At 36.2% G+C, this 27,877-nt stretch overlaps 1 protein-coding gene across 5 annotated transcripts in view; it reads right to left on the bottom strand.

Annotated features, from left to right (window-relative positions):
- The window catches only part of CACNA2D3 (calcium voltage-gated channel auxiliary subunit alpha2delta 3), a 432,799-nt gene that overhangs the window by 229,707 nt on the left and 175,215 nt on the right, over nt 1-27,877 (bottom strand). For all 5 annotated transcript variants that reach the window (XR_010990518.1, XM_068163805.1, XM_068163807.1 and 2 more), the window contains exons 6-9: nt 14,668-14,799; nt 13,312-13,372; nt 13,069-13,219; nt 7,903-7,977 (exon numbers count right to left, since the gene is read on the bottom strand). Coding sequence is in view for 4 of the 5 variants with exons in the window: in XM_068163805.1 (XP_068019906.1) it covers nt 7,903-7,977; nt 13,069-13,219; nt 13,312-13,372; nt 14,668-14,799 (419 nt within the window). In the remaining variant the exon portion in view is untranslated. The remainder of the gene's footprint in view (nt 1-7,902; nt 7,978-13,068; nt 13,220-13,311; nt 13,373-14,667; nt 14,800-27,877) is intronic.

Raw genomic sequence — 27,877 nt, 5'->3', positions numbered from 1 at the left:
CAAAAAAATGCAATGTACATACTTATTTCTGCTTGAAAATCAGGTGGCCCAACTTAACTTGGACTATTTAAGAACTTAAATGAGAGTCACAAAGATTTATTTTTTTTTTTAATGGTCTTCATATCCTGTGCTTCATAGGGTAGTTATATAGAATGTTAAAATCACACTACTGTTGCACATGACTTTGATATAACTGAATAAAATGATAAATTATCATGATTGAACTTGGAGTTTCTCCTATAAAGAAATCATTGAAAGCATTATTTTGTATACCCAGGCATATTTACCTCATAACTTAACAATTGCAGGGATTTTGGACTGTATCTGGTTAGATGATGACATAGTGCTACACAGTGGTACCCTGCGCTGATACATTTTATTATAGTTATTTGTGATTACCAAAACCAAGGTTGGGCTTCCTACAGAAAAGCATTGATACTGGGTTCAACATTCCTCTAGATTTCTCTGTTGGTTTTAGTGCAAGTGTTTGCTACTTCTAGTGTTAGTCTCCATAATCATCCAGGCATGCTATAACTTTTTTTTCCCCCATTCTGCCTGCATCAGGAATAGTGTGGCCAGCAGGAGCAGGGAGGTCATTTTGCCCCTGTATACTGCACTGGTTAGGCCACACCTCGAGTACTGTGTCCAGTTCTGGGCCCCTCAGTTTAGGAAGGAGGTTGACTTGCTGGAACGAGTCCAGAGAAGAGCAACAAAGTTGGTGAGGGGTTTGGAACACAAGCCCTATGAGGAAAGACTGAGGGAGCTGGGGTTGCTCAGCCTGGAGAAGAGGAGAGTCAGGGGTGACCTTATCACTCTCTACAACTACCTGAAGGGAGGTTGTAGACAGGTGGATGTTGGTCTCTTCTCCCAGGCAACCAGTACCAGAACAAGAGGACACAGTCTCAGGCTGCGCCAGGGGAGGTTCAGGTTGGATGTTAGGAAGAAGTTCTATGCAGAAAGAGTGATTGCGCTATGGAATGGGCTGCCTGGGGAGGTGGTGGAATCGCCATCATTGGAGGTGTTCAGGAGGAGACTTGATGGGGTACTTGGTGCCATGGGTTAGCTGTTTGGGTGGGTTGGTTTGGTTGATGGGTTGGACACGATGATCTTGAAGGTCTCTTCCAACCTGGTTTGGTTTATTCTAATAAAGGTTTATTCTAACTCCAAATATTCCTGAGGCATACTTGATTAAGATCTACCAGATTTGTGAAGATGAAACACATCAGCATATAAACCAGCAACACACCCCACCCTCCATAAAAACTCCACAGAAAAAATACCAACAACATGAACACACCCCCAAAACCCCCAAAAAATTCAGAGGCATATCTGTGATGTAGGAGCATGATGGTTACTGATGCATCGCAAGGAAGTTTACCCACAGGTACTAACGGTTGATAAGTGTTCATTCACATCTATAATATGCATTTTAGCCAGGACAATTACAAGTTGGCTTACTGGTTATGATTATCCCACCATTTATGCTCCCTAGCACATTGTGTTGGTAGACTAGATTGTTTGCATGAAGAGAATCCTGAAAACCATTCTAAACAAAGAGCACAAGATTCGATACACTCAGATGAAAACAAATTCTTGTCAAGTAAACACTTGCCCAGGGTTGCTATAGAAAACCTCAGACCAAATTTCAGCAGTCTAGGGCTAGCTAGAAGCTTTGGGGGTCTACAACAGATACCCTTTTATTTTTAACATTAGATTTCAGTGAGGCTTTAAATTTTGGGGTTTTAGGGGTTTGTTAACAGCTAAGGAATTCAGTCAACAACCTTCTTTTTGGGTGATCTGACAGAGATGGATAGATAAATATACACCTCAGTAATTTGATTAAATAAAATTCACTATGCAAAATTCATATTTACCAACCTCTTATTGGCAATTTCACTCCGTTTCATTGATGAATCAGTCCTGGATATTTAATCTCTCATAATTGCATACAAAAATAAAAGCTCATTGGAAGTTATATACTGCATCTGTCTATTTTTGTCATTCTAATTTACACAGGGGTAAGTTCTTGATTTACTTTGGAGTTACTGTGCCTATCTCTGCATCTAGGAGATGATATATTTCATCTGGAAACATTTAGAGAGAAATGTCCTCAACCCATATATAGTACATTAAAACAACATATAAAAGAGGAATGTATATTGTAATATTGTTACTTTAAATCTGGAGTTACATTAAATCAGATTGTCATCCGATTCCTTTGGGGTAGGTAAATTGTAAATGGAGTTTCTCAAAGATGAAAACTTCTTGGCCCAAGAAAACTAGTATTAAAATAGGCAGCTTCACATGTTTGCAATTTGTGGAGAAAGTGCAGACGGTGACAGAATAGTGTCTGAACTATTTCCCACTCTTTTTTAAATTTGTGTAGAGCAAATTGATACACTTCATGGTAGCAGCTGTTTAATCCTAATGCCAAATTATAAATTAGTCTGGAAAAACTCAAATATACGTTACATATTTCATATTACTAAACCACGTTTAGGATCACGGATTAATTTCAGCCTCGTTTATGCTACCCAATATAATTGCAGATCTCAGTTTTGTGACAAACAAAATTTTAAGCCACTTTTGAAAATTAGGGATAGATTACAACATTCTGAGAATATGCCTCCACGTATCTACAATGAACCTTAAATGCAGGTATATGTGCCAAGACAAAAACTTCACAACAAATGCTACACTATGAAAAGTTTTAGAACTAAGTAGATGCAACCTGATGCTCGCCATGCTCCCTTAGAATTATTCTCAAAACAAATGCCTGTTCTCCTATTGTTAAAATGAAAGCAGAAACACTGTATGTTGGGAGAAATCTGGTACTGGGATGCATACTTTTAAGTTAGTAAAACTGGTGGCACATATATTGACGCCACTCACTTCATTCTGTAATATTTGAAGCTGTAAGTTTGTCTAAGTACATGAACCAGATTTGATTCAATAATGTTTCTCAAAAGGAGTATGCTTTCTGATGTATCTGACAGAAGTTCAAAGTGCAATTAGATGCTCAGTGCTGTAAAAGCTTCATATAACACAAGCTTTTACAGAACCAACAATTTTTCATGGGGAAAAAAGAAACACAAACAAAAAAACCCACACCAAAAAAACAACAGCAACAAACAAACAAAACCAACAAACTTGATCTAAACCTCTTGAAGTTTTAAAACATATACTAACTTCCCTTCCTTGTCAGCTGTTGGTAGCAGTGAAAAGAAATAAACTTAAATAAAGACTTACTGGTCTTTGCTGTCTGATAAGAAACAGCTTCAGACACTTAGAAACATCCCTTCTTTCAATGTACCCTCACTCTCAAAAAAAAGAAAGCATGATCCTTGATCAGCATGCTGGTGATTCAGGACTGAAACCCTGTTTTCTCCAACTTTATTTTTGTCCCATAATAAAAATGCATGAATTCATTAAATACTTAAACAATTCATCTTACGAAACTTATTTTATGTTACAGAATCACCAAGGTTGGAAGAGACCTCAAAGATCATCAAGTCCAACCTGTCACCACAGAACTCATGATGAAACCACAGCACCAAGTGCCACATCCAATCCCCTCTTGAACACCTCCAGGAATGGTGACTCCACCACCTCCCTGGGCAGCCTATTCCAATGGCTAATGACTCTCTCAGTGAAGAACTTTCTCCTTTGAAAATCTACTGTAATGGATTATTAGTATAGATAGATATACCTCTATTGGTATGATAAGGCCTGTTCAAAAAAGAAAAGAAAAAATAAATCCTTCTTTCACTACACCAATCACTATGGAATCCATAGCAATATTCAAAACATGCATTTGGCTAAGTTGAAAGTGGCAAAGGTGAAAGTACTCATGCTGCTATGTTTTCTTTTCTAACTGCTCTCTTTACTTAAGAAAACAAGACAGGATCAACAATCTTCAGCCCGAGTAAATCTAGCTTGTCACCCTTTGCTGAAGTAGCTGTGAGAAGAGAAACCTAAAACATTAACTACAGGGTAGGGAAGTAATAATTTCAGTAAAGATGTAACATGAATGCAGGTTGCACACTGCAGAAGAAACAAATAAAGCTTCATCAGTAACAACTGGGCTGTCATTCCAAGAGAAATGCAACTTCCTTGCTCTGCATGCATTTTGTACAGATTTGCTTTAATGTCAGGTCCACATTCCTAACTGAAAGATAGAGACTAAAATGAGGATGAGGAGAACATGGGCTTCATAATATCTTCCCTGTTGCTTGGACAAGAAAACTGAGCCACATACTCAGACTTCCACCATAGAGTGGATATAAGGGTGTTCCAATGCTTTAAATATCTTTTTATACTTTAATGAGTGGATATTTTTTTATATATATATATATATTTTAGGTAAGTAGTTCCCACACTATGGTCCAGAAAATAATGGTATGTGGTCTAGAGCCAATATGTGGAACTAATACAGTGTTTACAATAGTGTTTCCCTCCCAAAACCAGATGAGATATAGAGGAGGGGAAAAAAAGTCATACTGAGAAAATGTGTAAACCAGACACCAGTTGTTTTTTTTTTTTTTCCCTAAGACTAATTGGATTTTCTGAGAGTCTGGTTCTTTAGAAGCCTGTTACATTTCCTATAAGTTATGGAGAATTTCTGCAAACCCTTCCTGAATGTGAAAGAGCATGTTCATCTGCTATCCATAATTTCATTGAATATACAAGCATCAACACTGCTAAGCAGCATTCATTTCCCAGGCTGCTATAAGCCCTAAGGCTGAAGCAGTTTCTTATAGGCTACCAAAACCCAATCTTTATGATCTATTCCCTGAAGATGCTCCCAGGTTTCATTTTACCTAGAAAGGCTATGAATGGGAACAGAATAGGCTCTGGCTGTGTCTCAGCTGCCTGAGGTAGCAGACTGCTCCAGGTGGCAAACCAAACTGTTTTACTTATGCCTGCATCTTGGAAAGCTAGGCTGGCTGCTACTACAGCTGTGCAAGAGGTCAGGGGGAGCAGGGAAGTGTCTGATGGCAGACAGGAACTGTCAGCAGGAGCAAACACCACACTCTGCTTTCCCCAAAAATGAGGGCCTGATTTCTCCTCAAGCCAAGCACTGGCCCATCTGCCCCAGGGTAGTGTCATTTACCCTTATTTATTCTGAGAAGCTGGTTTACCCTTTAGCTCACTACAAAAGAAGTGCAAGTAATCAAGATAGCCTGGATTTTTCGATTTCTTTGTTTTGTTAAATTTAGGGATTAAAGAAAACTTGATGCAAAGACATTCAGCATGTTTGTGTATTGGTTTAAGCTGACTGGACCCACTAGGAGGGATGAGGGAATGGGGCACAGAGCAAGCCACAAGCAATGGTATATTCTACACTATCCTCGTGTCATGCTCACTGTATGATGCGAAAGGGGTTAGCTGGGGTTTATGGGACTTGTAACATACTCTATAGTTTGTAACGTTTCCTGTAGAGTGTTTGTGTGGTGTGCATGTTTCCTTCCCAGTTTCTGACCTGAGGTTTGCCCTTTTGTTCTGATTTTGCTTTGCATGGGGCAGTTTTCGCAAGTTTGCTGTTCGCGATGGTCCTTTTCTCCTGGTCTGTTTGTTGTTGCTGTTTGTTTGCTTTCCTTTTGTGTAATCTGATATGCCTGCAGAGCAGTAAATTGCCCTTATCTTAATTCACATTTTGGCTTTCCTGTCTCCTTTCCTCCTTGCCCATTGGGGAGTGGGGAAGGAGAGGAGGTGGGGCAAGGGGAGGAGAAAACCCTTTTGTTGTAATTGCAGCGCTGCTACCTGAGTTAAAACCAAGATGAAGTGGCATCCTCAGAGTAGAAAGATTCCATTTGGAAACATCTCAGCCTTACACATGAAAGACAGTAAAGTGGTCCTTCAATAAATATTTCAAGAAAAATGTAGACTGGGGTACTGATCCTGTGAAAGCAATTTTTATTTGGAGTTATCAAAACAGCTGCTTTCCTCATGAAATAAGTTTCAGTCAAGCATCTCAAAGTAATTTCTTATCCCTGCTTCTAAAAACTGTGTTTATTACCCATATGTGATGCCAAATGAACCTAGTAAGATGCAGTTAGCAAGAGCTAGGAAGTGCATCTGGGTGTGTTGGGGAGCTGATTTTATTCAAGGGTCATTTAATGGGATTTTTTTAAAAATAGTAGCACTCATATTATTGTTGAAAAATAAAATTAGGGGGGAAAAAAAAAAGAGAGAAATATGCACCAAAATAGTAGAAATTAAAATCTACACAGCATAAATTAACAGGTTGGGGAAAATTCTTTTATGTGTGCTTCCAGCAACAAATGCTACATTAAAAAATACCTGTCCTTATTAATGTCATATATATATATAAAAAACAACAATATAAGAGTGGTAGGATGAACTGTTAAAAATTCAGTCCCTGCTCTCATCAGCAACATGCACAGCCCCTTTTCACAGCAGAAAGGACAGCAATGTGAAATACCATAATGGCAATTGCTAACTGCTTTTTAATCAATTATCTTAACATTAATTTGACATTAAGTAACATATGGGAATATGCTAATCTGCATTTTGATCAGCTGGAGAGTGATGGAAAGGTTAACAGAAGGATTAATTCCAGACAGTACATCTGGGCAATGTATTTTGAATCTAGAACTTTCATATGGTTCATTAGATGCATCCCTAATAAAGGGTTCATTTAGCAAACTGCATCACCGTTCAGAAATAAGTGTCTTCAATACTAAATGATAAGAAACAGTTCATGCCACTGCACATAGTATCTAAATGACATTTAATCTAAGAATAAGCTGTGGAGAACTTCAAGTATGTTAAGGAAGTAGCCCATGAGGAATAATTCTTGTAGAGCATAGGTATATATATAGGTAAAATACAAAGAAACCATGTGAATAGTGCAATGAAGTAATGTTCAGCCTAACGAGATCAGCTTGATTTTGTCTTAATATACATGAAAAGACCTAATATTGACATACTTAGAAGGGTGTTTTCAGAGCTATACAGGAAGTTTTCTATTTCCTGTACCGTCTCATTGACTTGTCCAGGGGAAATGAACTACCACATTGTAAATGGCAAGCACAATTCAGTGTTGTGCTAAAACTCATCTGATGTGCCTTCAGTGAAGAAAACAGAAGAGATAAAAGAAGGGTGCAAGGTTTCTGCCTTATCCAGCCACAGGTAAGACTCAGTATAGGTGGACAAGTCATTTTAAGGTACACATAGATATAGGTGGACAAGACTGTTTAAGAGTGGACAATTTTGCAAGGAAGAAAATCTTTAACACCACAAATGACTTATTTTAACAAGCCTTTCCCTCTGCAAGAAATGCAGAACTTTTGGACTATTTTACACCCTCATTGTATAAGAAAAATCTTACCTTACCCTTCCAAAAGTGTGGAACCACACTTGTACAGCACAAACGTATTTGGATGACAAGCAATAAACTTTATCAAACAAATGTGTTATTATTTTGTCACACCTGTTTGGAATTCTGGGGGGGGTGTGGGGTGGGTATTTACATAGTATTATTAACAACTTTGATTTGTTTTGAATTTTTGTTTCAACTTTAGTATTGGCTTCAATTAAGAGTTCAATCTGTCCCTCAATTTTTGAGAAATATGATAGATAACTATCATAAGAATGATAGTCCAATCCAAGCAACTGAAATATTTTACCTAAATAATTACCAAACTTTATTAACAGTATGTTTTCAGTGACTTCTGTATGTTTCCATTAAGTTTATTCAATTATATTGACTACAAGGTTATTTCTTTCTCTTCCTACTGAGTCACAAAAGGCTCCTTTGAAATAACATAATTAATAAATTCTAACAATGGAATGCATTGGACTAGGAAAACATCATTATAGCACCTTTTTATACACTGCATCCTCTCTCTTTACTGTTTCATTACTTTCATTCCTTACCTCTTTGTTGGCTCTGTCTGCTTGAACTAATGTTCCATTCAGACATGGCTCTACATAGTGAAGTTCTTCATTATACTACAGGGAGAAATAAAAAGTACAATGAAAAAAATTAATTAAAACCTTTGAAAAAATACCATTTAGTGATTTAGAACTTCAGTGAAACATGCACACAGAACAAGAACAAAAGGATTCAGTTCATCTTTAAAAACTGGCTGTGGCATTTTTTTGTCCTTTTACATGACAATGTCTCAGAATTTCCTTTTAAAAAGGAATATTTAATTGAATGGATGCCAACACTCAGGTAGAGCTAACGTGCACTATATACATTGGCTGGCATAAATATCCTTCAAGTTGAAATCTGGATAGTATTAAGAGGTCACATTTGTTATATCACAGGCACAACTCCCAATTCTTTTCTACATATAAAAAACCTTTCACAAATATTTGAGGTGCTGGTTAATAGTCTGGAAGAGTAATATGGGAACAACTGTGTCAAGAATTCTGTAAGCTTGAATCAATCCTGAGCTTGTTTGACAACAGTCAGACTTTCAGTCAAGCAGAGCAGCTTACTAAACAGTAAGTCATGAAGCTGTGACAGATCTTTAAGGAATTATCTGCTTATCTTGCAAAGTCTAAGTAAGTTAGATAGGCCAAATCCTATTTTGAAAAGCATTTTAAGCTTTAGAAGAAAGTAAGTCCCATCTGCGTTCAGTAGTTCTTGCACTCACAGATGCTTAAGTTACTTGATTGAAAATTGGACTCATTTAAATTTTTTAAACCTTTCAAAACAGGTCAAATTAATACAGAACTACCTTCAAATCATCACATTAGTTGTTCAGATTGAATTTTTACTTAATTCCTCCTTCTATTAATCTTCTCTATAATGTATCACAAATAAAACTATATTATTTGGCATTTAGCTGCTTCTCTCTGTCATAGACATTAAGTGAATCAGAACATCCATCGTAAAAAATGAAAGACAGCACAATAAGTCAAGTAAAAATTTGAAAAAGCATTTCATTAGATTAACATGTGGATTTTTTCCATCTTCCTACACCTCCAGGGAAATAAAAAAAAGCTTTAGAATGAATTTATTACAGAATGCTGCTTAGAGAAGTTCCTGTCCCTGCAAGTTCTCACTGCCTCTGGCTGCCTATACTACTGAATTTGTTTTACTATCTTCTTTAACACTACTCCTTCCTTTACACATGTCTACCAGTGGACCCCTACTTCATGTTCCATGATTCATTTTAACAGTGCACTATTCACCACACTTCTAATTACTGTAGTATAGGGAAGAGTGTTGAATTTGAACTGCATCAAGTTATTCTTAAGGTATTGTGTTAGACTCAATTCTCAGGTATAAGGAAATAAAAGCCCATAGTAACTCCACTTATTGCTGGTGGTTATACAGACTATTTACATCAGCATCACCTAGTAGTGGGCTGGTTATATAGAAATAAAAATACTTGGAAGACATTTACACAATTTCTGCAGCAGAATTGCATGCTTCCATAATTACTTGGTTCCCATCAATGATATTTCAATATATAAAAGCTTGTGGATATGTCTATTGTTCTGAAAGTAATAGAAAAACAAGACAAACTTCTAGAACACTTCAGAGCCACGGGATGTCTCATGTGCCTCTCAATACCACAATTTACTGATCTGATAAATTACGTACTTTCCCCTATAGTTTTTCTCTTCAGACTGCTTTCCAATCCGTCTCCTGACATTCATTGCAAAATAATAATGCCCAATCATAACACTATATCTTATTAAAAGGCCAGTCAAGACCATACTACATTCTATTGAAAAAAAAAAATCATTAAAATCTGTAAGAGACATCAGTATACCAGCACCTACACCCAAGCTTTTCCTTCTTCAGGCTTTTTTCAGTGTGTTCTTTAACCAATGCGCTTTCAGGTTAAACCTGACTTTATCTTGATTTCTCTAGTTGTCATAGGATGCTATATTAATACACACACTTTTCTTTATATAATACCATGCACAGTGTCTGTAAGTAGCCAATGAAATCTGTCTCTTCATTTCAAACTTCTGCATACACACAAACTCAGAACTTTCTAATACCGTACTAGTACCACAGTTCTTTTCCAGACTTATCACTGCCAGCAAACAGAAGAAACAGCTTCCTACTTATCAGGCCTTGCATCTAAGTAGCACAATATCTGTTAATTACATTTCTATAAGATTTTAACTTTATTTCCAAAGTTGCACCAGTGTTACTGTGTGCAAAAAGTGTCACACAAGTGCAGCCCAATACTTGGAGTAGTCATAAGGAGATTAGCAACTGGCTGCCTTTCTCAGAGTGCTCACGCACCGGCTGTACAGAAACTCATGATGCAGGAAGGCTGAAAGTTAAGCTTATCCATAGACTATTCTGCATAACTACAAGGATTCCAAACTAGAGACTATGCAGAAATAATTTATAATGGAAAATTCTACCAATTAAAACAGGGAGCTATAATGCTCTGCTTTGAATTAACAGACACTTCTGTTCCAATCAATTTTGCTAAAATGGTGTGACTAGAGCACTTAAATTAATTTAACATTCTTGGCTCAGTTAATATTTTGTTAATTTAATGTAGAGTTTACATTTTTATAAAAGTACTTAAAAATTTTTCAGTATTCAGTAGAATTAGTACTCTTTTTATGATAATATTTTAATTTAATGCATGACTTGGAATTATACTTCAAAGCGGATTGGGAAAATATGGCTTCTCTCTCATTGTAGGCATCTCTGTTTATGCACCAGTGAACTGATCTTAAATTTTAACATAGGCAGCAGAAAATTGCTTTTGTATTTCAACAAATTTTTGCAATTCAATCATCTAGTCCATCAGTTCCAGATAGCTCTTGCAACAACCTACCCATGAAAGCTAAAACTATTTTTAATATTACCCTTTTATGCTTCTTCTCTGGAAACACCTGCACTGAATTCTGCTTTCTACTATACATACACATATAAAGTTAAATTATATATAGTGAAAAATCAAATGGACATGAAATAACCTAGCTAATGTACTGTTAGTGGGTTTTGAGAGTTGTATTCTTGGCTTAGCGGTTGGCTTGTTGGAGGATTTTCTGCTATTCAACTGCATGTTTAAAAGTGTTGAGTTTGTAACAATGTTAGTATGTAGTGATCCTAATTCCCATTACTGTTAATGAGAATCCTAAACATTTTTTTCTTTATAGAATACTGAAGAGTAAGGCAACTTGAAACATAACTGAAAAGCATTTAAAACTTTCTGCACAATGAAATATTGTAAAGGGAGAAGAAAAAACTACCAGATTTGATGACCACAGATTTTTCCATAAGAGCTTTTCAGAATTCACTTTTTCATCTGCTAAATCTGTTTCCTTTCTTTTCATGACATAGATACTGATTTTTTTTCAATGCTCAATTCCTTTCTATCTTTGAACCCCACTGTCAACAGAGCCCTGCCACACACTAGTCCAATTTCTCTAACCTCACGTCCTCTTTTGGCTAACTTGGAAGTGCTCTTCCTTACTACTGTAACAAACAAGTTTCCCATCTAACTGTGCAATTTGCACTTCTTTCATTCTGGCTGTTGCTCATCTCTTAAGTCCTCTCACACATTTCCTCACTATTATCTGTACATTTTCATCTTCTGCCTCAAAATGCAGGCATTCTGTCTTGAGTTTAGAGCAGACAGAAACTCTTGTACCCCTCCCCAGAGGAGTAAAAGAAAAACACTCCACATATGATTGGAAAGAATTGGAAATTTAAATGGAAATACTATTCACAACTATATACAACAATACAAAAGCATACAAAATACACAAATTCCTATTCAGCCTTGGTCCAGCTCTGACCTGGGCTGTATCAAACCTCACTAGGCCAGAACCTTTCAAAACCACGACCCCAACCATGCCAAAACCCCAGGCCTCACAACTACTGATAAATACAGAAATGATGCACTGGAAAATGGCTAATCAAGTATCTTAATAGTTACTGAGTTGAAATATTCTCTCAACTTAGAAAAAATTATTTAGATTACAGTTAAACTTTAAGGACGGTAAAACTTTTATTTTTATACAGTATATAATTATGTCAAAAGACATGAGTTTCTGCTAATTATGCAATTATGCAAGGAGATTTATATGAAAGATAGTCCAAACTCACTGTTTGCTATCTGTTACAAATACAGTAACTGCACATTCACTTCATGTATATATAACTCATTCTCCATACAATATCAATGATTTGCACTGGCATCACTGGGGTCATTTATTTCAGTACACGAATGGCACTTCACTTGTAACAAAAAAGAGGCCCAAATCCTCCTTTCACTCAGGAGTTTGAAGATGTGATAAAATATTAATAAAACATATTTACAAAGTATTAGCAAAAGAAGATCAGCAAAGGAGCATTTGCAAACCTACCAATTCCTCCTCCTCCTCCTTCTCCCTCCCCCATCCCTCACCTGCATCGTAGTTCTGCTGTTAGTTTTGGACTTGTTAAGCATCCTTACTTAGATGATTAGCTCCATTACTCATACTATCGCAGATTTGCAACAAGTACCTCTACTATGGAAAACCATACACAAATAACAGGAACTACTGATGATCTAATTTATCACTCCTGGCAAGTACAAGTAATATGCCTTTGCCCAACTTACACATACAGGCATTTCAGATTTACACTGAAAAACGCATGAGCAACAAGGAGTTATGCTGACATTTTATCATACCTTATAAACTTCAGCATAAGGTAAGATATGGTTCAATTAACTCTTAAATATTAACCTTTTTTGCAATTCTCACTTATTTCAAATATTGAGGGGAAGCGTGCACGTGTCTGTGTGAGAACATACCCCAAAATTAAACATTAAGGTAATGTAAAAAAATTCAGGCAAGCTACAAAACAGATTCCTATTCTTTGCAACTCCCAAGTTCATGACAGCTTAAGGGGTTTGAGGTTGCAAGTCACAGAAAAACAGTTTAAGAACATTGTCATGTAAGAAGCTTGCGTCGGAAAAATCTGTCCTGCTGGTTTAGATATCACCTTGTATCAATTACCTGCCTGCAACATTTTTCAAGTGTTTTGTGTGATGTTAAACATGGCAGATAACAGCAGATGATGGAAGAAAAAGTAAGGAATAAAAATCCTGAGACACTCACAGCAATTATGTTGAAGAAGTCATCATCTCCAAGGGTATCCAAAATAGATGAAACTGTCTGTTTTGCAATAGTTAAGCGAAGCCCTTTCATACTGCCACTGACATCTACTAAAATTACCACATCTTTTGGAGAAGTGGCTGCCTGGATGTACCTAGGAAAAAAGATAAGACAATTTGTTCTTTTAAACATTGACATCTTCCTCCTTTCAAATTTCTTAAACACCAGTAGTCATCTACTGCCTACCATTTTCTGTTTCTACAGTCAAAGGCAATGACTCCATTCTCATCAGGTTCCCATTTAATTCCTGTTTAAAAGAAAGGATAAAAAGATTAAATTACACTTTCACAGTACCTGTTCAAAATATAACTCTTAGTGGAGTTTCATACTTTAATCTTACAGGCAATGGTATTACAACATAAGTAGTAGTGGAAAAAAAGTAATAAAATAAGAGTTCTCACTCCTTTTTAGCCTACTATAAGGCAAAAAACCTTTTCAGGCATACTACATTCCTCATATTACTGTCATTATAGTCACACTCAATCATTGGCTCTGGCAAGCTTTATCACAGGCTTGCTAAGTCCTTTCCAAACATTAAGCACTTAATACTTATGGGTGATCTCAACAGGTCCTGTTATACTGCTTCACTCACAGGTCATGCATCTGATGTTTTGCTTGTGTCACTGTGAGGAGGTAACATCCCCCAATTTTGGGTCAAAAGAGATATGACAAAGGCATCTCCAAGCAAAAAAAAGAAAAATCCTGCTTTTTACACTCATTTTTCTAGCACAAAACAAGAAATAGACTTTAAAATAAGGACTAACATTCCCTCTATTTTTAAATATCATAGATCTTAAGAACTGAACTATAATCTAAAACACTGATGTAGTAGCCATTACTCTCAGTCACTTTCAGACAGGCATCCTTATGGTAAACTTTCTCACATTAAACTAAAGAGTTCAGACTTGAAAAACTTGGGTTGCAAAACCATGTCAGCTAAAGGAACAGTTCCCATTTTTGGCCTGATTCAAACTTAGAGAAGATGAGGGACAGTGATAGCATAAACCTTAATAGGTAAAAAATACATGTTTTCACCATTTCCTGTAGAAATAATACAAGTGATCTAACTGCACTTTATTGTAATTGGTGTGAAAGCAAACATGGAAACAAGTTTTTTGGAATCTATAAATATGAAGATATCAGGTTAACTGGAAGACTAAAAACTGAACAATAAATTACAATTAAGTCTTGTATGCATCAATAGAGTACATTATCTAAGTTAAACACTATGTGAAGGGTCTAATCTGTTTGTAATCCTTCTCCACAGTCAACATGTTTAGAAGTTATTTGCTATACATGTGTATATGTATATCTGAATAGGACTATTTACAAATACATGAGTTATCTCGTGGCCTTCACCTCTAGATGAAAATTGGTAGAAAAAAATCAGACCATTGGAAAATCTTGTTAGAAATACTCTCTCTGAAAACAAAGTAAGATTAAACATCTAAGTACGTGGAAAGTCATATTTGTGGTAATGCTCAAAGGAAATTTTCAGTCATAATATTTTTTACTTTAAGTTAAAACTTGTGTTCTTCTTACCTGGATACTGTCTGAAAAATCCTTTTGCACTTCCAAAGTACTGCCAGATGAGAGAGGGGTCACGATCAAAATTATCAACAAACACCTTATTTAAAGATTCTGACCAATAAACTCCATTTACAATGGCTGGATCTAGGAGGGGGGGAAAAAAAAGAGAAGAAAAAAGATTAACAAAAAGAGAGAGAAAAGTGCTTTTACTTACTATCTCTTGAACTCTGTCATCTGCACCTTATTCACCAAAAATGTAGTGACTGCAAACTATTGCAGAATATCTTTTGGTCTCCTTTGTCAATTAAGTGATTAAACATAAATTATACCCTTAAATATTGAAAGTCAGATTAAAACACAGAAAAGCACCAGGTACATTTTTTAGGCAAGTAAAAATTGCTCATTAGATCCTATATCTGAAACCACTGCATCACTACTGGAGAACAGGAATTACTCAATCTAATAATAGATTCTTTATTCCATTTACTTATCCTAAATGTATGGAATATCTCATAACAACACTTCATATGTTTGAGGATTTTTTTAATCTTTAACTTGGCAAAACCATTCTCACTATACCTGAAAGCTCAATGTGTGGGAATAGATAGTGAAATAGCTTTTATTTCACATTTGAAGGGATTATCATACACACATAAACACAAAATCTCAAGTCAAGTAACACCAATTGTTATTTGGAAAACATTGGACCACATTTTCACAGCTACATCAATTTTTTTTCCTATAGAAATAGAAATACAAAGGAAGTCCTTGATGTTGTAAATAACCTATTTCTGTTTAAAACATCCTCATTTATCACTTCCTAAAAACTCAGGCTGCTCAAATATGCTTTTAAGCTGCAGATTTGAATTGATAATAGGAAATCAGAAATCAAACATATCATAACAAGTACTCAATTTCAAACAAGGAATTTTCACTAATGTGAAACCATTAAAGATACAGTAGATTCCAAATTCAACCAGTATCTGATGTCAGCAGACTAGAAAGGAAAAAAACCTGAATGAAAATCACAAGTAAGTTATTTAATTTGCAGAAGTGTGCATACACAAACACAGAACTACATTTGCTCAAGTACTTGAAATAACGATTCCATTCACTCAAAGAATATCACTGCACTGATTTCAGAAGACTGCTTAGAATGTGATTTTAATGGAGTAGAAAAGAGATGAATTGTTATCTTTCCATACATTCATTAAGAAAAACAGCAGAAAAGGGGAAATGTCTCAGCTACAAATCCTTGAATGTTGGTTTCAGCTAAATATTTAGGTTTACATCATGGATTGCTGTAAAAGTAAGGTCAACAAAACAGATGTTGGTTTTAAATCATGTCTAGCATAGTTACTTGTTTCTCTAGAGGATGAAATACACATTTAAAATCTGTCCAACCAGACACATATCAGACAAACCAATGTCACTAGGACAACAATACTACTTAGAATTTTTTTCAAGTCTGCAGTTACTCCAGTAAACAGCTCTGATTAAGACATCACAAATTAACTTTCAAGACTGGCTGTCCTAGGATTCATCATCAGTTTGTAAAAAATATGCTTCTATTTTGGCACCCCAAAATGTTGATTCACTGGTCAGCATTAGAGATGACATGACATATGAAGCACTACAACAAGAATCCAGTTCACTTCTCAGTCCTCTGCTACTTCCCAGTACTAGCTTAAACATTGATCTACTGGTTCTATACACAAGTTCTGCTACAGAATCTAACTTACTGGCAAGTAGAGTGGTGTTACTGACATCATTACAACACTGAGATAAGATGATAACTTTAATTCATCTCTGAAAAGAGCAACAGTACAGAGTGCTGATTTAGTGATTTTGTTTTCTTGGAAATGTTACTAGAAAAGCCTGCATAGAGGAAACACATGGATCCTTTCCTTAAACCTCTACAGGACTACAAGCTCTTCATATGCCCTTCAGTCACCAGAATTAGTGGCAAGCCAAATAAATCAAACCTAAAAATTCTATCTTAATTTATATTTAAAACCAACTACAGTGGTTCTTAGCAGCTTACAACTGGATCTCAGTGCCATTCATCTAAGCAGAACCTTCACTGTGCTTCACAATTCAATTTCCTTTAAATTTTATATACCCTCCAGCTCCATAAGGTCATGGGACAAACTTAGTAGTCTACCTGTTCTATACTGAATGGTATTTGACAGTGGTATTTTGGAAAAAAAAAAAATATATATATATACATATATAATAAAATAAAAATAGATATATAATTCACTTCTGAAGTATATTAAAATATCTATATGCTGCAATAATGGATTTACTTTTCTTAGCCTGCCTATGAAAAGCCACTTAATATGTTTAAATATCTGTACCTCAGATTAGAGAACTCCATGGAAATAGAATATTTTCCTTAAGCGTGTCTGGCTGAGTCCACATTCTTCATTAGGTCAGCCACACTAATCACTAATCCAAATGCTGATCACTACAAACATTAATCCAGTGACTCTGAAAATACTAGGAGTGTTTTAGCTGAAGGAGGCATTAAGTAAGCATTCTAAATAAGAAGGCACAATCAAAATGTCATCTGTGATGACTGGGTGCCTTCAAAATGAAAGCTGCTGACAATTCACAAACTTCCTGCACCCTGCACATCTATTATGCCAGCTGTTCTTGTTGCAATATGCCATGATACATTTTCCACATTAGTTTTTTTTGGTTGGTTGGAGGTGTTTTGTATAAAAGCAATTAAGGACACACTCATTTTAATTCTTTGAATGAAAAACAAAAAAAAAGTGAAGCTGGGGGGAAAAAACCATATCCACAGTACCAAATTGCAGGCCTGCAGACTCCAAGTGGAAATCACTTGTCTTTTTTTGTCAGGCAGAAGGATTTCAAATTCAAGCTCCTTATTTTAAGTTTGATAATGACTTACTGTGGGTGCATCTCTGTCCACGTGCACTGTCCTAAATACAACTGAGGTCTGACCATATATACTCATAAAAAGTTTGTGGCCTTGTAATAGCTTACATGTTAAGCTTGTAGTTCTGGGCAATTTCCAATTTAAGTAATTATATTAGATTGCTTAAATAACTTCCAGTAAGTCATCTAGAAATAGTATTCTTAAACTTTTACATTATGGGTGAATATCATCTGCATCTCCAAAATAGTTACATGTCAACCATGGTAAAATAATGTTTGCGAATATTCAGGAATTTGAGGAGGGGAAAAAAAATATAATAATAAAGGACAGAACTTATGGGGCTCAAAGGCAACAAATGTAAATAGATTCTATCGCAATATTTGAACATCATTTCTCCTTTTACCTCCTAACAGCAACAGCTATAATATAATTAAAATATTACATTTTCTTCATCATTTGGATGAGCTGGCTTGCAATTACATGAGATTTTGCTCTGCTGCTGTTTGTGGTTTTTACTGATATTTAAAATAAAACCTACCCCCAGGCAAATAGGTCCTCTGACAAATATGAAACCCAATTGCCAAAGAACAAAAAACATGTAGCAATTAAGCTAATGTCATAGATACTGCTGATCAAAAGAAATGGGTCTGAAGTCTCGACAAAGGCAACCGAGAAGTGCAGACTGATGCAACAGCATGTCAAAGGTTAGCAATGCAATCAAATGCATTTTAATTGACAGGATATGCAAAAATATCTAGAATAAGTCTATGTCAGAAAACTGATGCATACATGACAAATTCTGCTGTGTAATTAATCGAGCAAAATTTAATACAAAATAAATAAGATCACTAAGGATTTCAGCAACCATGAAGAAAGTGCAGGACACTTCTCTTTCTTGACATACATGGCTTTAATACCACCCCTATTATATTACCTTCATAATATAATCATTAATTTCTCCAGGAAAGCTGTCAAACGTACAGGCATCCACAATGGTATTGCTTCTTGTAATATCTGATGACCTCAAGGGCAGCCCCTAACATTGCAGGGCAGTACTGTCATGCAATAAAGCAGAATGAGCACAGCCTGGACCAAGCACTGGAAAAGGAATGCAAAATCCAGCACCCTTTTGGCTCAAAGATAGCAACAATATTAGCTTAGTTTTGATGATACTGACAACATATTTAGTCTGTTCATATTTTCAAGAATAACAAAATCACATACTTTGCTGGGACATAGACCAACAATCTAATAATTATACTACTCAACACCAATACGAATGTTTTTCAGGGTGGTCCAACATATGCAAGCGCTGGGGCCAGATGCCAATTTTGGCAACTGCCTTTTTTTTCTCGCCTCTCTTCCCCTCCTCCTGTCTCCACTAGGTAATGCGGATGCATCAACTTACAGATCAAAGCATCTGGCCATCTGTAGACATAAAAGAAGGTGTTTGTCCGCTTTGCTTCATATACTGAGAAGCATTCACCAATGTCAGAAATCACATTCCCTCCTCATAAGTATGTGAGGTGATAAAGACTTCAAGTGCCTGACTGTATAATGGCATAGCAGTTGGTATTTAGTTGTTTCAGCTTCCAGCATTACCTTAATGACATTCCCCTTCTCCTCCAAAGTGGCAGCAGAAAAATTAGAGTATGATCACTGTTGATTTTAATGGTGAGTGGATTTGGGGGTTTTGTTTGGATGTTGCTGTGTTTGGGTTTGCTTGGGTTTTTTTTTTTGGCTGGGTTTTGTTTTGGGGGAAGGGATGTGTGAACAAGGTGGACTGAGATTCAGGTTTTTTTCATTTGAAACCAGAATTATAGCTGCTAACTCCTCACTATCACCTTCTTGATTATTGGGTTCTGACTCTGCTAAGAGCTTGTCACCTGATTAGTTATAAAAAAATACTCCAGCAAATCAGCATACCTTTGCTGTTAACCATTTGACTACTGACCTGGTTGGATCCTGCTTAACTTATGAGATCTAACAGTATAAAGCAACCAGTATGTGGGTTCACCTGTGAATCACATAGGGCAAAGAGCTGGAAACAGCAAATAAGGAGGATTTATGAGCACAAAACTTTGCTCATTTCCACTTTTTTGCAGGACACAAATTGAATAGTAAGAAACCTGAAAGATCAGTAAGAAAGGACCACACCACAGAATTCCAGGGTACCAGGGTATGACTGAAAGAGATGATAAACCACTGCTAGAAGCAGTTTTCCAAGTAGGAAAGAAACAAATGCTCAGAACATAGGAATAACCAAATTGAATAATGACTCTGTGCTGCAGTTTGCTTCTGTGATAAAAAAAAGTCTTGAATAATAACAGGCAAAAAAAAGTTACTACTGACACATGGCAAGAAGAAATTCCTACACAGGCTGCTGGAAAAGTGGCTATCAGCAACCAGGAAACCTAAATCTCTGCAAGTAGCAAGGCAGGAAAAACTATCATGATCAAACAACAGAGGAAGCCAGTGGAACATGCTGCACATTAGAGGAAAAGAAAGCAATCGTGACTGCTGCTAAATGAAGCCAACTCTACTGTAAAATATTTAACAGACAATATACCAAAAGGGACAAATGTAGCAGACCTGTTGTCAAAGTGATACATGACAAAGGGAAAGTACAGCCTTGGAAATAAAAATCAGCCCTACGGAAATTTCTCAAGGACAAACCTGTTCACAAATCTTTACAAAAACTATTTAAAACACAAGACCAGACAAATCTCTAAACTGTCATTGAATTATAAATGTCTAATTTCTATTGCTCAGATATTCAGAGACATGGAATTGTAGAAACAGGCCAACTTGGTGTGGTGGGTTGGAATTACCCCCCAGCTAATTTGAAGAACTACCCCCAAAATAAACTGCCAGACTAGCTCAGTTTGGAATGGAAGCAAATGAAGCTATATGTACAAGCAAACTAAAATCTAAAATACAAAATGCAATGAACATATGGATGGATCCAGGGGGACCATTCACTTCCTCCTCCACTCCCTTCCTCCTTCCCGTTACTTCATGTGGTAGTCAAAACAGACATACCCTGGCAAGGCCATGGATGAGAAAGAGAGAGAAGTTACAAGCAGAAACAACAGAAGAAAAGAGAGAACGAACTGTTTATGCCACTACTCTATAACCCCATTAGCAAGACAATGCATTATATAGACCTTAACATTATTTTTCTTTTCTACGCAATGGTGATTTTATTTTGCTTTCAGTTTTTGCAGTCAGGGACTAGGCTAAAGTTCGTCATTCAAACGGTAACACTCACACAACACAGTGCAGTGAGGACCAACAAATACTGCTTTGAACAGAAGATGTTAAAGACCTCATTTTATCACCACATTGTGTCTTTTACATACCTCAAATGGAGGCATGAGAGCCTCCAGTCATACTGGGCTACAATAAAGTAAGCCTCTAGTGCTACGTTCCTAGGAGCATCAACATGGTATGAACCCGCAAGCATCAGATATGACACCACACTTCTCTATTACAATGACAAGTCATCTCTCATCCTCTCAAATCAATGTCTTTTACTGCTGAAGTGCTTTATAATCTTTGCATAGACCTTTTGCACAATGAAAAGGATGGAAGTTTAGTTGGGGAAAAAAAATCTCACACACATGAACATTTTCAGCTGGTTCAGAGCCTCTGAAGCTAGTATTAAAACTGGGAACGTATACATATCCTGAGAACATTGAACAGATGCACGAATGCATCTTGGGGTGACTACATCGTAAAATCAGTTCTGGACTCTTAAACACTATTTGCTCTTTCAGGAATGTGCCAAATAAAAGCTACAAGACAGACACCTAAATAAACAAAGCACTGTGCAAAAATGTCTCTGTAAGTTTTTAGCCAAACAATATTTTGAAACAGTTTATATTCTAGCCAAGCATACTAATACTTAACCAGAAAAGTGAGCTTTCTTTTCTCTTCACACAACACAGATCCAAGAAAAATCACAGTCTGCGTTATGTAGCAGGATAGAGAGACAACTTATTATTACTGAATTCTATAATAGAAGACAAAATTCATAAAATGTGTCTTTAGATACACTTCTATGATACTAAACATAAGCTACATTTTTCACCGTTACCACACACCCATTCAATCAAGTGGTTTTGCATATTCAAAAGAGGGAAACAGTTTACACATTAATGGCTAATGATGAGTAAAAGCCTACAAGAATTTCTCCACACACACACACATAGAAAAGGGAAATAACTGCTCTCAAAGAACAACTAGGCATATAATACCAATAAGACGTTTACTGAATTATGTATATAACACACTATAGCCATAGATAATAGATTTATGATGTGGGGTGGATTTTGTTGTTGGTTTGAGTGGTTTTGGTAGGCTCAAGTCTTTCTTCAGGTTACAGAGCGATTACACAAAATTGGAAAAGAGTAGCAAGAAAACTTTAAAAATACTGTGTTTTTCAGGCTCAAAGTTTCAGACAAATGGATGTGCTTTTATATATTCCTGTATGGGTTACCAAGTACCCAGACTCAAGTGGACAGGAACAATACCATTAAACAGCTGCTGCTTCCAACCCTTCACAACGGGAGCAAAAACTGTAGCTCCACAGCTTCTAATCAGTCATCAGAGAAGTTAATATTTGTTGGAGACAATAGTGCAGAAAAGTGATAGATAAAAGAGGAGACAGTAATCTTTTACCATTATTGGCCAATGTTAAATTATCATCCCTGTCTTGCCTCTGGAACCAACAAGGACACTACAGAGATGTCTTAGGCCAAAAAGCTTCTTAATATTCTACCTGAGACAGTGCACATTAACAAAACTTCAGTGGCTCACATTTATCAAAAGGCAAAGACCAACCCCAAGTAACTAAGCAACAGCTGCTGAAATGAGGAGTGGTGGAGAGTAGGGTATTTTAGAGGGAAAACTTAAGGTTACCATGTAGCCTGTATCTGACATCTAGTTGCCATGGTGATGTGGATATATTAGAAACATACAGAGTAGATCCACAGCTAGATCCAGAAAGATAGACAGCAGAAAGATAATGCACAGTATACATCTTTCCTGGTGAAGCCAACATTTCCGAAAGCTTTGCAGTTAAAGGCAGAGAATTTGGGGGAAAGGGGGGTGGGGTGGTGGAATCCATTAAGATAAAGCCCATTATAAGAACAAAGCAGCAGCCTGAGTAGACTCTGGGAATCAGATTTGAGGCAGAATTTGAGCAAAACCAGATGGGACAAGTGGAGATGTCTGTGCATCTTTGTCCAATAGCCAGTAAGAGGTAAAACAAAGCAACATGGGAGGATAGGAAATAATGCTGTAACCTTCACTAAATCAGTTAGACTAAAGAAGTTCCTTTTAAATTAAACAATGACCAAAGTCAGGAAGACAGTGTGAACACTGTCCTAGAGACTTTGAAATGTGAAGACAAATAAGTGAGGGAAACTATTTCAAAATATGAATATAGTGGTCCAGGACAACATGGAGCCATGACTATTTAAATAACAGCTCCAGGATGTTGAATTTTCAGAAGCACAGCCCATAAAATCATATGCAAAAGTGACAGACAAGATTTTATTTCTTAATTTCACACCTTGAAGGAAAAGGGTTTTTACATGTTTGCTAGCTGCAGATTACAATCTCTGAAGCATTTAGGAATTTGTTTTATTTTTTTTTTTGGGGTCTAATATTCTAGAAAATAGGTAATCTTGATTGTGATAGCCACTTGGAAGGCATTGATAGGAGTATGACTGAATGATATTCATAGCTCTTTTTAAGTATCAAATTGAAAAAAAAACTTGACTCAATCAAAAAATGGTTGTGGTTCATCACATTTCAATATCTTTTAGAGAAGGCTCTATTACACACAGCAGATTTTTTTTTCCCTGTGCAAGCAAAACTTTGATTAGAGTCTGCATTTATTGACCTGTAGTGCATAAACTCATCTTTTAACATGCAGTGAAAAAAAAATATCACACAATGGAAATGCCATTTGGCACAGGTGATTTTCTTCACCAATCTCTAAATTGTTCAAGTGTAACTTAAAAACAATTTGTGAAATCTAAGCCTAAGATCCACTTTTGAAATATTTCCAGCACGGTAGGCAGAAAAGCATGGACTAAACCTGATGTTCTTGTTACTGAAACCAGTTCAGAGTTTTTCAAAGCTGTATTGGATTTGGTACCGTTTGTAAATAATTTCTTAAAGTATTTGCAATTACACAGACAGGAAGGGAAAGAAAGGAAACAACTGCAAGAAAAGAAAGAAAACATCTTGCAAAAGGACAAGGAACAATGACTTTAAACTAAAAGAGAATAGATTTGGGGCAGATGTTACCAAAGAAATTTTTTGTGAGGGTGGTAAAACACTGGAGGCAAGCATTTAAGGTCAGGTTGGGCTCTGAGCAATCTGCTCTACTTAAAGATTTCTCTGCTCACTGCAGTGTGGATGAAATAGTTGGTCTTGAAAGGTCACTTCCAACCCATACAACTCTGCTATTCTATGATCTACAACCTAGAAAATAATACGAGAGCACAGAAATCATTGATTGCCAGCTTTCCATGCTAGTAGTAATAATAAAAATCCTATCAGAAAGCTTTTAAAGAAAATTTTAAATCACATGACAAAATCCTTAATTCCAACAGCCAGTGGATAATAGGTGTCAAAAAGAGGCACAAAAGGCAGTACATATGTGCTACAAATAATTGTGTCATGAGCACAGCTATGAGATAAAATCTCTCTCTGCAAACTGTGCAGAAGCTTGGGAGATGGGAGGAAACAAATAAAAAACACCCCAAAAAAGCAACCAAACAAAAACCCACCACAGCAAATCAAATATACCGTCATGGAAGAGTGCTAAGTATGGGCTCCCCACAGGAAAAACTATTGATTTGTGGGAATTATACAAACTGAGTTAAAATCTACAGAAAAAGATAGAATATTTTATAGTCAGCTTGTGTCTGAAATAGTCCAAATATACTTCAAGGCTTCTAAAATACTTTTAAATCACTTCTTTTATAATTCCATATTTACTCAGGGCAACCACTGTTACAGAGTGCAAACTGCTGCTAATACTTGTAAGTATTTCAAGTCCAGTGGCATGGAATTAATCTCAGTGTGGTATTCATGTACAGAAAAGCAAATGTATACTGTTATTAATGAGGACTTTATCTTTTCACATATTTTTGAACTTTTAATTGCATTTTACATTCATGAACCATTTTTTACAAATGTTGATGACACAGCTCGACACACTGAGCAGCATATTGTGTGCCTTATGTTTGTAAGTTGAGTTGACATAAACCATATCTCCTGTTGACAGAAATGCTTGAAAATATTCATGGACTTCAGCATAGATCACAGAAAAACTCTGCAGTCATGGAAAACACTGATAAAATCCTTTCCTGTACTTCAAAAATGTCAGAACAGCAGCTATACCACCGTATGAGAATGTAAAGAACAGACAGAAGACAGACTTCTCTAAGTTAAAACTGATATTATTGCTTTTATTTTTCAAAGCAGCAGATCGACTCTTGGACTGTAACAGTGCTCATCAAGGTTTGTTTTCTGTCTCATCCCTTCCATTTTGTCAAAGACAGAACAACATTTTGTACTAAGACTACTACTTCATTTTCTAAATAAGACCCAGATAGATAGCTGACAGTTTGCAGTCTAATGTAATCTTTTTCTTTCTCTGGCTTTGTTTGGTGTGGTTTTTTTAAACTCCTCAAACAAGGAGAACTTAATTTTTCACCTAAGCATGCCCACAGTATTCCCCATCTTCCCTAAAACAGATTTTCACTATTACATACTTGTATTTCCTCATTTAACAGAAAACCAGGCCAAATGATGTGAAAATGTAGAATTTATTAAGGCACCTGCCAATTTATGACAGCAGAGATTTTATAAGCTTACCAGTCTCTGGGCTGCTGCTAAGAGTTTGCCAAAGATCAGTCAATCTGATAATGAAAACGTCTTTCCTAGTGCCATAACAGAGACTAGCAGAACACACGTATCACAGTCTAATGGCAGGGGTAGGAAAGAGGGAACTGCTCCTAAGGAGATATATTTTGAAGTTAATTACGATTATTTGATTTAAACCAGAATTTTTACCTACTCCCCTCCCAACTACATTATAGTAGAGAATGGTTAGTCAATTAAAATAAAGAAAATTCTTTAAAGAAAAACAAACAAACAAACAGCAATGCGACTCCAAAGTGTATTTCCAAATCAAGAGGCAGTACTATGAAACATAAGTCACTTGATGTAACAATGGATGGGAAAATTCAGGCTTTTCGACTGGTAGATATTACAAAATGTCAGAGAAAGTTGCAGGGAAACGCTAAGACGAATGTATTCAGCATAAATAATGTCAACATTAAGAAGAAATCTGTGTAAGCAGTGTGTTAAACATTCATGCAGCATCCTTAATTTAAAATGTATTCATACAAGAAAGAAGTTGAAAGATAGGTCAATAGCACAAGCTGCAGTCTCCACTCAAAAGCCAAAGCATAGTGTTTGACACCCAACGCTTTTTCAAGGAAAAGTTATGCTTTATTTTAACATCCTATTATCAAAAGTGGTAACTGATTCTAACATGTTTCCTTCTCCCCGCACAGAGCATGCTTCCTCCCTGAAGCAGAATCCTTTGCCTTTTAGATGGGACATATATTGACCTCAAGTTCCTAAAAAGGGAATATGCATTTGAATAACTATCTGCACATATCCAAATGCAGGCATTTTAATCTTGAGCAACAAGTAGAAAAGCAGGAAGGTTGCTTCAAAGTGCCTTCTTCAATCAAAAATCCATTTATAGAAGATAGTGACTGTTATAGACTTTACAGTATGTGGTCTTGTTAATATGCTACTTTTTTTGTCACCCACCACATATACTGCTTTGCCACATACCAATAAACATTTCACCTTGCACACTTCAAAGACAGTAAAATTAATTCTTTTCCCAGAGTCTAAGAATTCCTTCAAGTTAAAAGTACATCATTCTCTGTTTAGACTAATTTGAATAGACATCATTGTAAAACAAACAAAGAAGATATCTTTCTAAAAGTGAGTCTATTCAGAACAAGCCTATTCATGTGCACCAGCATGGTGCTTCTGCATGTGTGCACCTAGAATGACTGACATTTAAGTATTTAAGTGATGTGACACCTGAGGACTTGAATAGGTGTGAAGCACAAAAAGCCCAAGCTAACAGATGTCCACGTCTGTTCCACAGAACTTTGAAGCTTAGGCTTCAATCTCCCCCACACAGAGCACAGTAGTTCAGCAAGCATTAAACTTTAAGAACATGAAAATCAATGGAACATGACTCTTTGTGGAGAGGTGGCACAGACTTGGTACTGTGCTGAAGGCCACCAGATTGCTAGGCCAGGTCTAAAATTCTTCACCAACAGCCACAGAGTTTAAAGTGGAAAGCTGCTTGGGGCTATACAATGGAATCCCAATGGAAATAAACAATGGGAAAACAAGCAAGCAGTAAATTACTGGCATCCAAATACATTGTGTCTCTGAAAAACTATAGGTCATATGCTTTACAAATTGAAGACAGTGTAAAGCTGCAATTTAGCTAGCTTTGGGTGGGAAGTAAAATAGAGACAGCAACTATGTGCTTCATCTTAAGTTAAAATTCTTCACAACCAGGACTTAACAACTTAGTTTTGTGACCATAGTTCTGCAACTATCTTGCATCCGTAAAATTTCTATGTAATATTCCAATGAATGATGCTTATGTGTCAACATCCTTTGGGTTAAGAACAAATTGCACAATACTCCACCATACAGCACAGAGGTGCCTATAAGTCTTTTCCTCTGATATTCACTAGTGATGAAAATAAAAATGCATTTAAAATAATTAAGAGCACCTAGCATTTGAAAATCTGTTGTTCTAGTAGTAAGTTGGGCTCTTTGCTAATGACTTTTTGCAAATACAAAAACCTCAATGGATAACTAAATCTTGCAAAGCTGTAGAAAGCATTTAGTGCTACTGTCAGCTGTGTTAATAGGTTAAAGATTTATCCTCTAGGAAATATTCCTCCATTATAAAACCCAGCAATTAAACCAAAACTATATATATATATATATATAATGAACTAGAAATGACAACAAAGGACAAAAACTCCCATTAGTTTAAATCAATTTATGCAAGCCTACTTCCTTCCTATTGCCAAGAAAGATTATTTTTCTTCCCCCTCTTTTTCTTTTTTTTAACAGAAAATCAGACATGTTGATTCAACTGCATCTAACCTAATCTCAGTCCTCTTTCCCCAGTCTACCTGTATTGACATTTGTCCACCTCCTCCACCATCTCTCAGA

The sequence above is a fragment of the Melanerpes formicivorus genome, unplaced genomic scaffold (genome assembly GCF_026170545.1).
Source record: "Melanerpes formicivorus ecotype bairdi unplaced genomic scaffold, bMelFor1.0.p_v2 SCAF_74, whole genome shotgun sequence".
Lineage (NCBI taxonomy): Eukaryota > Metazoa > Chordata > Aves > Piciformes > Picidae > Melanerpes > Melanerpes formicivorus.
This window is presented reverse-complemented; position numbering and strand designations above follow the sequence as displayed.